This window comes from Symsagittifera roscoffensis, chromosome 6 (assembly GCF_963678635.1).
Source record: "Symsagittifera roscoffensis chromosome 6, txSymRosc1.1, whole genome shotgun sequence".
Lineage (NCBI taxonomy): Eukaryota > Metazoa > Xenacoelomorpha > Acoela > Convolutidae > Symsagittifera > Symsagittifera roscoffensis.
The window spans coordinates 11175939-11192021 of NC_087067.1; the positions used below are offsets into that span (position 1 = coordinate 11175939).

Here is a 16083-nt window from a genome sequence, read left to right on the forward strand (position 1 = left end):
TTATTTAGCGCGAAAATTGTCTGGCTTTGAATGGCAAAAAATTCACTCGTTTAATTCTTTGATGTTTACCGAAATCCCTTTTGAAGTAAGTTTTCTTTTCTTTTTGGATTAAAACGGTGTTAAATCATAGAAATTGTTTTGAAATGTAGCGATGTTAAATTGCTAAGGCACCAAAAAATAGGGAGTGAAATTGTAAGAAAATAAGTTGCTTAGATTTAAAAAAGGGGGAACCATTCGCTCGACACGCATTAACAATTCGCATTACGCTCTCAGCATTATGAATAAAATCTTCAAAGCGCGCATAACTTAGACCAGAGCATGGCAAATTTGGCAATTTTCAAACCCCCAAAACTTTACAAAAACTAATTGGAGCTGAAACATCTTTTTACATTTGAACTCAGAAAGTCGATATCTTTAATGCGGTATAAAAAAGTTTTTGTTGAAAATTTTTATTTCGGCCGGTGAAAACTGACTGAATAAAAAAACCACACCGAGCATAAATTTTCCGTTTTCCTCGAAAGTCGGAACAATAATTATTTCAAATTTAGATCAGTTCTCAAATACTGATAAATTTATACTGTTTTTGTTCCGACTTTCAATACGAAAGTAACGGAATATGTTTGTGCTCGGGGTGGGTTTTTTCCTCAGACAAGTTTCGACTTTTTAACTAGCCATTTTTGACAAATTTTATTTTTATCATATAAAAAGTTTTGTTGTCCTGAGCTTAAATATGAAAAGATTTTTCACCTGTGATCAATTTTTGTAAAATTATGGGGGTTTAGAGAATGCCATGTTGGCCAATTTGGGACAATTAACGCGCGATATAATTCGCGCTATTAACGCGTAAGCGGAGATTTAATCCGTCATAGAAATCGTTCCAAATTGGTCGAAAGAAGCTTTTTTTGCCATAATTGATTTGTTACAATGAGCGGAATTCATTCTTTTGTATATTTATATGACGTGTGGGGGATGATTTCATAAGAAAAATTCAATTTTTCAGTCTGTTTTTATTTTCTGAATAAATTTTGTTTGAGCAAAATTGACGTCCAAATGTAGACGTTTTATGTATCAAAAATATTCAACTTGAGGCAACCTTTGTAAATTGGTATGCTCGAAGTTCGATTTCTTTTTCGTTCAATCGGGAGACAGTATTGTTTCTAGTAAATTTTAGGCAGTGAGTGCTGCAATGCATTTCTCAAGGCGAAGGTGCAGCGCAATCTAATTTCGACGCAAAATATATGCGAATTTTCAAGATCACCAACTCCATTTCTCAAAACTACTATGATTTAAAAAAAATGTTGCTCTCACGGTCACCATATATGAGTCAATTATTCGTCTTTAGACTGTTTTCTCCATGTACCTATTTAATTTCTGTTATCTTTCATGTTGAGTTAAAACTGAATCTGATCAATCCAATCGATATGAAGGAACTAATACTTTGTCTCCGAAAAACTCAATTTGATCGACAAAAGCATTTTGCATTTTTAATATTTACCGACCACGTGCGATGCAACAACGAATCACTATGGCAAAAACAACATTTTTAAAAATTCGATCTAAAACGATAAAAACGAATCTACTGAACAATATCCACCCCTATAGTATTTACTAAGGAATTGCCGCTCCTATAAAAAGAAGCAATAAATTAGAGGGGCTATTCTAATGGGCAAAGAACCGATTGGGCCAAACACCCCGGGTGAAGGACCAGAAACAAAGACTTACTTTAATCTACAAAATTATAATTTAGTATGACTTCAAAAATAGTACCCGCACAAACAAAAGTAGATTAGAATCAATTTTAGAATGAAAAAAAATATGTTGAAAAAAATTAGATCAATTTTAGTATGAAAAAAGTACGAAAATAAAGTTTAAAAATGGTAAAATTGATTTCGATCAATTTAAAATTGATTTAAATTGATCGCAAATCCCAGCTATGAAAATTGATCCATTTTTTTTCCAGTCTTAATTTGTTTTTGTTTTCAAGGGGAACTAGTTTAAATCGTTTTTTTTATTCGAATTTCATCAGTTTCAAACTTTTGTTGCATTTCTTCATTGCCTATCAGTTTTCATTATACATCCAAAGCATATTGTAGCATAAAAACGACCAAATAAAAAGAACAAAAAAATCGATAAAATTTTATGACTTCCTTACATCTTTTGAGTTCTATATTGATCCCTTTCTTGATTCGTTTCATAAATTTTGGCTCAAAATCTGATTAACATTCATGATTTTCTATGATCTGATTGATTAGTATTGAGATTAAAATCTAATTGGTTCTGACCTTTTTCTTGTTTGTTACATAGGATTTTGCAACTAATCTGAGTTACAATGATTTTTTATGATTTCACTGCATATTTTTTTCATTGCAGCTTAATTATCTTTATCAATTCATGTTTATGATCTGATTTATGTTTATTAATTTATTGAATTCTATAACATCTGCCACGTGTATTTTTATTTAACAAACCGAAAATAAAATTTTTCAATTTTTTCAGAAGAGTATGTTTTTTGCCGTGTTAGCAAAAATATTGATTTTAAAGAGTACAGAAATCCATCCAAATCGAATTAAATTGATATTTGAGATCTTTAAATTGATCCAAATTTTTCAAAGACGGATGATTTAAATCAAGTTAAAATGGATATAAGTGAGATTCGAATGAATTTAGGTGAGTTTCGGCTGCCTTTTAGTGAGCCAGAAAATCCATCCAAATCGATTGAAATCGATTTTTTAGACACTTATATCGATCTAAAATTTACAAAAAACTTCATTTTAAATTGATTTAAAATCCATTTAATTCGTAAAAAGTACATTGTTAATCCATTTGGATCGATTTAAAATCGTTTTAAAATCAATTTAAAATGATCCGAAACCGTTGTTGTCAGTGCGAGTAGCTTAAAATGATACCATTATGATACAATTATTGAAATGAATCAATTGCAGTTCAACTAAAAGGAATTTTTTGAGGCAATTTTCTGCTTTTTGTTATGAAACCCTTGAAATAGAAAGTTTGTTTCAATTCGCCAGCGGTCAATGACAATTTGAAAATTTCGCATAATTCAGCCGTTTTCAATTTCGGCCAATTTTAATATTAGATCAACGGAAAGGTTACAAATTGTCACTCAACTTGAATTTCCCAGGATGACGAGCCAAAAAATTCCAATTACGCAAATTTTATTTATGACAATTATTTTTTCCATAAAAAAGTTTTCGAATTTCTTCAAACTGTTCAGAAGAATAATTAAAGAAAATTATTGCCAAATTTTGCTGAGTGAGAAAAGTTTTTCTGTACAATATCATTTTTTTGGTATTTGAAAATGCTTTTCATACTTTTTTTGTTTAGGGAAATTGTCTTTTATGAATTTTTTTTTTGGAAAAAAGGGTCAACCACTGAAATTTTTGAGGTGAAGCCTCACAGACAAAGCTTGACTTAGTTGGTATCTATCAATACGCAATGTAATTTGAGTTTAAAGTACCGTTTGAATTACTTGAAACCCCACTCGAGAGAAATTTTGGCTGTTTTGTTTCAGGGCGAAACCCATAAACATAAGGTGAAACACAAAAAAAAATATCGAAAAACTTTTTTGTCAAACCACCATACTATTTCGTTGAGCAGAAAAAGGCTTACCAAGCTATTTTCACACAATCTTTTAAATCTATGGAATGGTATAGATTTGTATGAACGGCAATTTTTTATAGTAATTTTTTTATTGGATGGATGGAAGATATGGAGTTGTATGAAAAGCAAATTTTTCCTAAATGATTGGGACCAAAATGGCACAAAACAATTTTTAATCGATCTTTTTCCTTCAATTTTATCTTTTTTTTTTCTTCAGTTATATCAAATTTTGCTGATAGTTTTGGTTTTTGGTTTTTTTTTTTCCAACTGGTTAATTTTGTTTTTATTTTATTATCTTTTTCCGTCAAATTGAGGTTAATTTGATCTTTTTTGCCCACTTTACGGTATCTCAAAAATTTTGCGATTGATACCGCAGTTTACGATGTATCGATTCACAAATTAGTTGTACATGGTTGTACTAAGATTTTTGGATCGTTGCTTTTAAAAATCATCAACATTTTAGAAATTTTTCTGTCAAGTGCGTGAATTTTAGTTAACATTTATTAATTTTAGCAGACAATTTGTGTACCGTTGATTTGGTTAATAATGGGGTTCAAGATGCTAAATTTTTGTCTTTAATACGTAATCTTAATACGTTCTTCCTGACTTCTGATACCAAGTTCAGTGCATTTATTAGACAAGCTCGTAAAAATTTTGTAGTGTACTTGTGACATTTCATGCCCAATTTTAAAAATTTATTAGATTACTTTTTGACAAATTCAATTGTTTTTGGGGGTTATTGATTGACATTTCTCATGCTTCAGTGTGATAATATTTGCCCTATTTGAGATCGTTGATTAAAACGAAGACATTTTTGTGGCAAATTTTGTTATTTTGGTGATTTTTGATGCAATTGTCATGCATTTAAATGATAAGCTAGTTAAAACTTTTGCTGCAACTTTCGAAAAAAATGGTGGAATATTATTGTTCGGGGTGGCTTTTTTCTTCATAAAACACACGTGTTCACTGTGTTTCCGTGCCATATTTCAAAAACTGGTGAAAAATTTGAAACGCTAAGGGCAATATTTAAAGTTGCACTAGTGTTTCATGTATTGCACTAGCTTTTCAAAAATGAAAATGAAATATTTGTGCAATATCCTTCCTAGACTAGAACAACCAACCAAAACAATTTAGAAAGTAAAAGTCACGTAAGAGAGTGAAATTTTTTTCGAATGTGATTATTTTGTTCAAACTTTTAACATGTTGCATCTCGAATTTTGTTTAAATCGCGACACTGCGTGTCTCAAGTTTTTCACAAACATTATCGATGCAATATGTAGCTGTTCTTTATCTACTTCAGATAAAAATTGAAACATTAATTAGGCAATTAGGATAAAAATTATAAAATCATCTTAAAGATATTGATACCCAAAGCTGAAAGTTAAATAGATTTTTCTTTTGTTATTTTTTGATGAATTTACCAGGTGTTTTTGGGACTACTTTGACTACTATAATTCAAGTTGAGAAAACTTGAGAAAAATTGAGAAAATTCTCTTTCATAAATGCAAGCGTATAATTAATTTGAATTGAGGCAAGCAATTTGCTCTTAACAATACGTCACCAGGTGCACAAATTTAACATTTTTTAATTGAAGTTATTGTTTTTCTTTAAAAAAAGTTTTATTGACCTTGATTGGCAGTCGCAAGTTTCAGAGATGCATCTTGATACGAATAGATTTGCTGATGTTCTTTGTTGCTGCTAAATTCCTTACATGTTTCCGAAACAGTTTTCCGTGATGGTTTTCCTAAAACAATTTTTTCAGTTAATAAACCAGTTTTGAGAAATGCGGATAGGTTCTGCAACTTTTTCAAGTCAATTTTAAAAAGGAAATAAAAATATTGCACAAATTGAGTAGTTGTTTGTCGTTTTTTTAGTAGAGAAAATTTTTAACAATCGAAGTGAGACTAGAAAAAAATCTGAAATCCTGCAATGGCACAATTTCTTTACAAAACAAAAGCTCAATATGCTGCATTTTTGGCTTATAATGAAACGGTAGATCAGTCAAGTTTATAAGAACAACTAAAAGGATATTGAGAAAAATATATTTGTTCCGCTCAAGTCTTTTCTGCTGCGCGAATTTAAATGGCCGATTGATTTTCATACTCAACTAACTATTGTTTCGTTAGTTCTAAGAGAATTTTCCGGCATTTTCTTTCAATAGTTCGTCTTTTTTGCATTATAAAAATAAAATTTATTGTTTATGGTGTATTTTTTCAGATCAAAATTCGATTTTTTTTCCCACATGAATGTGTGTTTGAGTAAACGGACACGTTTCTGAAACTTGTGATAATGTTTCCTCTTTCTAACAGGGCATCCCATTTCTTGCTTTTACTATTCATCACTCTCACAGCTATCTTGGTGCTACTTTACCTTCAAACTAATCTGTTAGACAAGTTAGTACTCAATTATACATTTAAAAAGATCAAAATGTAATTCCATTTGAAAAATATTCAGGTACTTGTTTAGAAGTCTGGTCCCGCCGTTATTGATGAGTTTCCGTTTAAAAACTCGTTTAGAAGGGTGGCCGCGCCACCCCACTGGAAATATACTTTAAGTACTTCAAGTGGACAAAAACAAAAAGAAAACCTGTAAACATTATTTCATTAGATTTGCCACTTATGTATTCTTTAAAATAGAATTACCAAAAATACAAATTCAGTGGCAAAATTTGGCAACTACTTTAAAAAAAAATTTTTTCGGGACTTTTATTTGGGACCATTGGTAGTTTTACGGGACCATACTTCTAAACGAGGTTTTAAACGGGACCATACATCTAAACGAGTACCAATATTCCTTTTCAATTAAAATAAGAAAGAAATGCAAACTTTTCCGAAATTTTCTTCTCAAAAAGCGTTTAAACTTTTATGTTTTAGACCAATTAGAATGAGAGTTTGAAAAAAGACTAATCTTTTTAAGATATTATTAGTCTCACTGGGCCTAATCACTCCAAAAAGTAACTCAGAAAACAATTATCTTGCCAAAATGGTCGCTCTGATCTCGTAAACTCACCACCCTCCCCCGTTAAAAAATTATCCTTATAAATCTTCCCAAAATAACCAAAAAAATTAATTCAAAACCTCATTGAGTTGCAAAAAAAATTCAAATTTTAACTATTGTTATTTTAATTTATCAACTTTAAACAATTGTACTTTTTCATTGACATTAAATGTCAGTCAGAACAATAACGGATTTATCCTGATGTGAAAAGTACTGAATTAATTTTATTGGTTTTTGCCTGATTCTTATAGAGTTTCAACTATGTTAATTCCCTTTCACTAACTAAAAATAAATATAAAATTTGGGGGAAGTGTCTTAGAAAAATCAAAAATAAAAGCTATTTGCCTGTTGGATCTTGTTATTATCCCCATTGGCTTTTTTTCATTTGCATTCACTTTTCATAATTATCAATTTCATGGAGTAACGAGGAGTCTTACAGCATTAAAATTGAAGACCAGATATGTTTTTCGTAGCCTAGCTAATCCGCATGCCAATTTTTGTTTTAATCGGATAATGCAAACAGGAAAACTTCCTATAAATTTTATTTTCACAGGTGGGGAAAAAGAAAGAAACCTTCTTGCAAAAATGGAAAAATGGTTACAAGGTGCAAAATTTGTATATGTTTAATTGTTCGAATCTTTTCTTAATAACAACTATATCATTTTTTGGGCCAAATAACCATTAACTAGTTGTTTTATATCAAATCTACAAAAAAATCTTCTTTTATAAAACTATGGTGCTAATTTTGGTTTTTGTTGGGTCTCATGTGGGGTGATCGTTTTGAAAAGGAAAATTCAAAATTTTTTTGAAAAAATCATTTTTTTTTTGAAAAATGTATCACATTTTTTTTAAAATTGTACACTACTGCATAGAATTTAAAGGGCAGTCGGAACATTTAAGGCTTCGCCATGATACGAGATGTCTTGTTTTTGTTGCATGCATTGTTTCTTTTATCAATTCTGGTTGGTTAATATTTTTTTGTCTACTTGAATCTCCTTCAAGGGGTTAGTTGTTAAATAAATAAAATTAGCCGGAAGGAATTTTGACCATTTAGAATGCAACAAAACTCTAATTTTGAATAGAACGCGCTAGTGCTAATTTACTGCTTTTCCTTATAGTGGATACCGGTTACGTAGCAGCATTTAGGCAACCGTGTGTTCCTTTTCGTGAGTAAGCAGACAAAAATAAAAATTCCGATCAAAAAAAAAGAAAACAAAAAAGAAAGTCATCAAGCAAAATTAAATATTTTTGAACAAAAATTAAATCGTTATTTTAATCAGAATGATAAATAGTTTTTCAAAAATTTTGACAAGTTACAGCAACTCTCTCCCAATACATTTTCGATGACAAGTGATCCTCAGATAGGAGTTTTTCTAGCATATAATTTTTTCATTCAATAATTGATTTTTTTTGGTTGTTTTTCCGGGGCTGGTTCGCAACGCACAACTCTTCGTAGCTGCATTCGAGATTAAATTTTTCGGGAGTTTTTTTTCAGCAAGTTCCAAAAGTTTGGCCAATCGACCCCAATATCCTTGTTTCATCTCATATCCCAATTTTTGCGTTTGTTGGTAGTAATCAGGGCAATATCTTTGTCAAAGACATTCCACATATCAGGTGGGACGTAATCGGTTATCCAAGTTTCAGTTGTTAGTCTCGAGAAAAATGGCCTGATAATTTTGGATTAACACAATCAGCTCATCAGCCGGCAAAAAAGCAAGCTGAATAGTCTACAAGCTATCAAGTGCAGGGTCGAATCACTTTTGTATTCTCTCGAGAATCCTAGTACCAGAAATTTTTTGTAAAAACACTGGGTACAGTGAAAACAACATCCGAGATGGCACATGTTTTCTATATTTCTTTAATTCCAGTTTCAAAATCAGTCAAAAAATGTTGGCATTTACAGAACAATTGGCATTTTCGGGTCAAATATTCAAAAATATTTTGGATACATTTCTTCACTTTTCTGCATGAGAAAAGCCCACGACTGGTTCTTTCCAATTTTAACTGGACCCGAAAATTGTTTAAAATGTAAGAACGGTCGCGGGCCGTTTTCAACGTTTTATCTCCTCAATTTTTTTTGATCTTACGAGAAATTCGAGTCCTTGAATAGTTGGATAAATTAGCAAATCCGCAAAGTTTTTGGGTACGGGGAGTTTGTATTCTAGTCGAGCTTTTGCTGGTCGATATACCGCCGGCAAATAAGTTTCCTTTAACCAATTTGGAGGGATTTCTAAAATAGATTAAATATCTTTGCAAAATTTTTTCTCGTGTTCTGCACATGGCTCTTCGTACTTGATTAGATGCTGGCGGTAAATAGTTTTCAACTGTTTCCTGCACTTGATTTTATTGTTGTCTCGAGCTTATTTTTGAAAATATATTTCACCTGTGATCTGTTTTTGTTTTGTTATGGTGGTTTAAAAGTTGCCATTTTGGCCGGTTTGAGACAATAAACACGCGATATATTTTGCGCTATTAACGCGTAAGCGGAGATTTGATCTGTTTTAGAAATCACTCCAATTTGGTTAAAGGAAACTTATTTGCCGGCGGTATATCGACCAGCAAAAGCTCGACTAGAATACAAACTTTAAAACAGAAAATCGTATTTACTGGCATAAAAATAGAAACACAAAATTGAAATGATGAATGAAAATAAAATCATTGGGATCTTGTTAACTATTTCTTTTCTGATGGACTTTGTTAACTATCCCCTCTCTAAGCTTTTTTTTGACAAAGAGAATTCCCTAACCCATGATTGGGTCGATTGGGTCAAAATGTGAAGTGGGAGTATTGATCTAAACTCATGTGATACAAAAAATGGATCAAGCTAATATCCTATAAAAACACCTCCCCCTCCACCCCTCCCCCTCTGCCCCTCCCCTCCGCCTCCAAAAACTAGACCAAGTTAAGGGGGGGGGATGTTAACTTGGTTTCAAATTTTAGTTTTTTATTTCCTTAATTTCACAAGTCGATTTCTGGAAACAGCAAGTCTCAATTTGAATGTAATATTCTTGTTGTTTTGGGTTTCTGAAAGTTAAGCAAAATAACATCCTTTCTAAACAGATTTTGGGGAAGTTAACGGTGGCCAGTCAATAAGCAGAATGGTCTAAGAGCAGAATGAGTCCAAGAGCAGAAAAATTGAAAAATAGCAGCTTTTATAAGCTAATCGGTAAATTAAGTATGAAAATTGTCAAAATTGCCAAAGAAACAAATGTTTAATGTTTTATGCATAATTTGAGTAATTTAATTGCAATTTTTTTTCAAAATTCACTTGAAAAACTTAAAGAAATTATTCAATTCTTGTATATTTTATTCATTTTCTTGATATTATTGACGATTCTAATAATTTTTTAAATCAATTAGCCCTTATAAACCAATAAAATTTAATATTTTCTGTTTTGCGCTCATGGACCCATTCTGCACTTGAACCATTCTGCTTATTGCTCCGCCTCCGATGTTAACTTGGTTTCAAAGTTTCTTTTGCTTGTTGTTTGCTTAATTTCACATTTTTATTTCTCAGAAAAGCAAGTTTCAACTTGAACGGATTACTCTTGTTGTCTTGTGTTTCTGAGAAATAAAGTTACCAAAATTATGCTAGTCGTTACAATTTCATGTTTTCAAACTTTTATGCTAGTCGATATGCTAGTCGAGCGGTCACCTATTTGCCATAATTGATTATATTTACTAAGAGAAAATCTATCACTTTGTACTTTATATGGTGTGTGTGTGTGTGTGTGGGGGGGGGGGGGGGTGGTTGATTTTCACAAGAAAATCTCATATCGTAAGAAATTTTCATTTTATTTTATTACATTCAATTATCTTATTACTTCTCCATAAACCTTAAAATGCAGTCGGAACGTTCAGGGAGTCTTTTGTATTTTTGTTTTAGATTGTAATTCGTTTCGACCAATCAGAATTGAGTATTTTGTTTGTCTAAATACTGACGAGCATGAATACGCGGTTGTCTAAATAGAAACCGCACTCCGTAGATACCATAGATGCAGGGGGCGATTGTTAGGTGGGTATTCAAACGTACCAAAATGATAAATCAGTCCCATTTGCACCAAAAAAAATCAATCGCGTTAGTACGAAAAAAATATTCAATTGGCCGAAGACCACTAAGCCGACAAATTTAAGCTCTTGGTTTAAGGTCGCCGGTGGGCATGCTACGCGCCCGCCCCGCTTAGCCGCGATAACCGGCTCAAAATTTCCCGCCTTCTGTTGGCATGCTCGCAACACGTTGGCGCGACTGCGGCGGTCTTTATCCTTCTGTTTAGTTTTCTTCTGTTTGAACGGTAGAAAATTCTTTCAAAAATTCGTTGGATCACAATTTGACTAATCAGAAATCGAGTTGAATAATTTTGGAACATAGGGACTTCACCGATTGTTAAATAGATCCCTTTACTTTTTGACGAGCATGTTTAGACCATAAATCCAGAAAAAAAATCCTTAAAAAAACCGTTAAAAATTTTACTGTTTATTTTTTATTTTCACAAGCTGCTTTGATTTCTGTTTTCAACTTAGACTTGAAAGACCAACGCGCGTATCATCATCTTATGGCGAGCTGAGATCGGTTCAGAAATCATTCAATTCATTCAAACGACCGCGACTGATTGTGGTGACCCCGACTTATGGCCGAGCTACTCAGATTGCCGACTTAGTTCGATTGAAACAGACTCTGAGTTTGTTAAAGGACTGCGACTGGATAGTTGTAGAAGACGCTATTGTCATAAATAGAGAGGTGCAGGAGTATATCGGGGACTACAAAGCAGGGTGAGACTCTGTTATCAAGTCCCCCCCCCCCCCCCCTCTTATTCTTTCGCCCTCTCGTAACCCCACCCCCATACACACACCCCCACGATCGATATTACCCTATAAAAAAATTGTTAATAAAACTAAGTTAGCCTGTGATTCAATAAAATGATAACAAAGAGCCCTAATTATTGCCATCCTCATCATCTGCGTATGTCTTTAACCACAAGCAATATGAAGAAACGTATGAAAAATTCCGGTTTTTGGAGAGTGAGGGTTTTTGTCAGGGTTATTTTTCCTTGTTAAATTGAAAAGAACCTTTTAAATCTTAGAATTGTTTTAGAAAACTTGTTTACCTGGCCAGTCACTCACGTGACCGGATGTTTCGGGGAATGCAACAGCGAAATCTGGCTCTGCAGTTGATCCGAAGTCATTACCAGCAATCGTTTTTTTCATCGCGAAACACGAGAGCAGTCGTGTATTTCGCCGACGATGACAACTCGTACGACGCGGTTTTTCTCGACTCTCTTCGGTTCACGAATAGTATTTCTTTGTTTAATGTCGGACTAATTTTGGATAGGCGATACGAGGGACCTATCCTCGAGAACAATAAGGTAATTAGAATGTATCACAATTCGCCCCTCAAACATTTCGCCCTCTTACTTTTATTGACACATTTCGCCCCTCCGACTTTTCTCAGATCACCAATTTTGTCCCTAATTCATTACAACCGTTTTTGGGTAAGATTTCAGGGGATAACTGAGAGCTCTTTCCCCCCCCCCCCCCCCCCACGAGCTTCAATATATTAGTGTAACAAGTGGTTTTACGAGGTTGAGTATGAAGACCAAATATGTTTGTCGTGGCCTTATTAGTCTGTATGTAAATTTTCATAACAATTGGACAATGTGGTCAACAAATTTACATGTAAAAATTTGCAGGTGGGGGGAAAAGGAAAAAGAGCCGGGCTCTTTTTCCTTTTCACCCCCACCTGCAAAATTTTATCAGTAAAAATTATGTTCACTTTGTTCAATTGTTATGAAAATTGACATACGGACTAATTAGGTTATGACAAACATATTTGGTCTTCATAATTAACCTTGTAAAACCACCCGTTACACCATAAAAAATCATGTTCGTGTGAGGTAGGGGGGAAAAGGAAAAAGAGCCAAGAGCCGAAATGAGATGTGTCAGGGGCGTAATGTGACCCCCGTCTCCCCGATCTTCCCCCAACGAAATCATCCCACTGCAATTTAATCCCAAATATTTCAAATAGTTTATTTCAAATAAAAGTCCCTTTTAAAAGGCGTTTCCAACAACGTGCTGCAAGCTTGCCAACAAAATGTAGGGTTTTTATTGAAAATTAGCGCTCGCTCATCAGAGACTTAAGCATTAAAATATGAAAGTATAGTATAAAGCCAGTATAGTTGCTTAACAATATCAGCTATATAGCTCAGCGTATACATAGTGCGTTCCGGGGAGTTCGATTCTCACCTAAGTCGTTTCATTTGAGAATCCTATTTGAGCCGAACCTGAGAGAACATAAAATGCTAATATTTTAATCGGTTCAAAATTGGTTTACAATTGAGTTTCTGTTAATTAAACTGCGTGAACTCATTGTGAAAAAACACATAAATCACACAAATCAGGGCATGAACAAGCCCACTTTTTAACTTGATACGTGTAATGTTGTTGCTAATTCCGTGCAATAAAAAATTACTAAAATTAGCCGTTTATTGATTCTCTTGAATTAAACCGATTCTGTTTCCTGTTTTTATTAGTTATAAAAAAGTTATAAAAAAGGCCAGAATATTTTGGTGCCGCGACTCGGGAACACACAACTGAGGACCGACCCGAACACAATTTAATGCGAGCTCGAATTGAATCAAGGAACGACCCCTGGCGAACTCAAATTGAAGCAAGGAACGACCCCTGCACAATTTTGAGCGACCTCATTCTCCAAATCAAGGAGCCCTCCACAATTTCGTGTGACCTCAAGTCAAAAACGGGGAAAGCACCACAAGTCAAAACAAAGCCGACAAGCCAGAAGGCCGACATCACACAAGGCGGAAAGTGGTTTTTCTGTGGAATCTTCGTGTACTTTTGGACTCCCTGCAAAAAACTTGTAAGATCGAACCTGTGCTTTCAACTAACTTTTAGACTCTAATGTGTGCTAGTTTTTTAACCAAAAAAAAGTGCTACTTTTTTGATTATCAGTGCTATAAAATAACATACGATGTTGTTAATTGCAAACCGATTAAGACCGTACTAGATACCTAATCCTAGTTCATACCCAGTACCCTATTACCCCAGGATAATCTCGAACCCAAAAAATTTTGTAAAAAAAAAAATTCAGAAAATTTTCCAAAAAATTTTCGCAAAAAAATAAATAAATAAAAAAGTTTCGCAAAAAAAAAAGTTATTCCAACTTTTCCCAAAACTTTCACTGACAAAAAAAAATTTTTTTTTTTGCCCGAATTTAGAGCAAAATCGGAAAACACCGTTTTCGTCTCGCCCGTTCAAACGCTTAAACCGTCAATCGTGTCGAGCAAGTTTTTTGAGTGAATCCCTACCTCGGTTTCCTCCAGTGGTTGGATAAACTTTAAAAAATTTGCTCGGCTCGCCCCGTTTTCGGCCGCATACCGCCGCGACCGTTACTACTACCGTTTCTCCGTAAAGTCGTTGAGTTTAACCGATAAACCGTACGCGTTAACTTAAATAGTACTGAATCGAAGCCTTAGCAAAACCTTAAAAAACCCTCAGCTAAGGGTTCTTAAAGTTCTTATCGTGATAAATTTTTTTTTTTCATTTCTATGTGACGACTTTACATCAACAGACTCCTTAACTTGATTGCCATTAAAACAATCGTATCGCTTATCACTCTCAATGGTGTTCATCATTGCTGCGAGTTCTCTCCATCACTCCGTAAATACATTACCATTAACTCTACAAAAACGCCTCGACGACACTTTTAAAGCAGTTCCAGGTTTAAGCTTTAATTTGAATGCAAATAACCGGCAAAAGACTGTTCAATATCTTTTAAGCAATTCCCCAAAATGTATGATAGAGAAAAATTTTATAATTTGGCACGATGTTATAAATAATTCATTCAGCAAGCATAGATCAAACAACGATAACCCACTTACACCAGAAACTCTGATTAAAATTTTAGAAGAGTATAAAAACAAAATATCAGCCATTATTTACGTACACCGTCAAAATACCCCTAATATTTACGGACGTTTGGTTGAAACAGGAATATTAACAATTAATGTGACCAAACATTTAATATCAAAAAGAAAAGCTAGCAATAAAGAATTAATTCGTAAGCTTAAATTAATTCATCCTCCGGCGTTTTTCGAAATAAAAAATTTGAGAATCATTCGACGTTATTTCCCAATCTGTCCGAACTTATCAATAAAGTTAAAAGTCGTCGACCAAGTTCAAGCAAAAGGTTTCACCAATGACAACAGTCGAAGAATATTTAACATTTGTTAGGCATTATAAACCTTGATTTTTTTTTGATTAGTTAAATTCATCTTTATTTTCAATCTTGTAGTTTGTTGTCCTTCTGTTCCGTAGGCAACGAGAATCGTAGGGGTCTTGCGAGGATCCTCTCGTTCGGTATAGGACGCGGCTACTTGAATTGACTCTAGTTTGATTCCGTCAACCGACACTATTTTTTTTTGCTCTTATTTAGAAATGGAGCTTGATCTCGGCCAGAAGCTAAACAAAATTTATCTTGCCAGGAAAGAGTTAGAAACAAATTTTTTCGATTATCAAGCCAAAATTACGGAATATATAAGTGCGAATGATAGACCAGCTAAAATTGAAACGTACATAGAAAAATCTAGCATTTGCTTACAAAAAATAATGGAGAAAAATGATGAGCTTAAATCTTTGTCTATGCACAGCAACAACGCTGCTGAAACAATAAATCAACTTGAGTTTTAGCTAGGATCTACGACTGCAAAACATGACGATGTATTAGGTCTAGCTAAAAATTACTTTCAAATTAAACATCAAAGGACCAGGTAGCAACTGCACGAACCCCAACGCCAAGCGAATCCGTCCGTTCCAAGATTGCATTCTAAGATTGCATCAATGACTTCGAGTGAGCGTCGAAGAGAGGCAGCCCTTGCAAAAATTAGACGCGAAGGAGTTGAACGCCAAGTAGAGGCTAAGCTTCGTTTGAAAAAGCAAGAGATCCAGATTCAGTCGATGAAGGGTCAACTTGATCTTGATGTGGTTATAAAGGAAAGCCGTCAAAAGCTAGCTGAAGCAACTATCGAAGAGGCTGAATATCTGGAAGACGCCTCTGAAATTTGTGAATTTCGTCGTAGCAGATCGAAATTGGCAATGGCCGTTCAGGAGAACCAAACGGAAGAAGACAGGACAAGAAGTTGGGTGAACACTCAATTCCCAACTCAGGAGATAGTTCAGCCCGTGGCCCCAGTCCAAAGTGTCAATCTGGAACCAGCTTTCCGAGTTCTTGTCATTTTCAAGTATTGAACCGCCTTTCAGTCAAAATCTGACGATGATTAATAACTCACATCCATTTGCTGATTATTTCGAAACCACGTGTATAAACTCACAGAGTGTTAACGTCCCTCATACATCAAATACAAGTGTCCGCTTGCCAAACCCAAAGTTAAACAGTACGTATGAGCCACAGGAACAGCTACCTTCGACCAAGCTATACAACTACAACCCTTTGATGCA

The 16083-nt window shown here is 33.9% G+C and overlaps 2 protein-coding genes across 3 annotated transcripts in view; both read left to right on the top strand.

Moving 5' to 3' along the window:
- Positions 1–16083, top strand: part of LOC134848536 (cyclin-dependent kinase 1-like) — a 488218-nt gene that overhangs the window by 278861 nt on the left and 193274 nt on the right. The gene's annotated exons all lie outside the window — the stretch shown is intronic.
- LOC134847994 (galactosylgalactosylxylosylprotein 3-beta-glucuronosyltransferase 2-like) overlaps positions 5712–16083 on the top strand; it is a 35540-nt gene continuing 25168 nt past the window's right edge. The window contains exons 1-3 of the mRNA XM_063865322.1: positions 5712–6011; positions 11137–11385; positions 11708–11978. Of these exons, the coding sequence (XP_063721392.1) occupies positions 5908–6011; positions 11137–11385; positions 11708–11978 (624 nt within the window). The 5' untranslated portion in view covers positions 5712–5907. The remainder of the gene's footprint in view (positions 6012–11136; positions 11386–11707; positions 11979–16083) is intronic.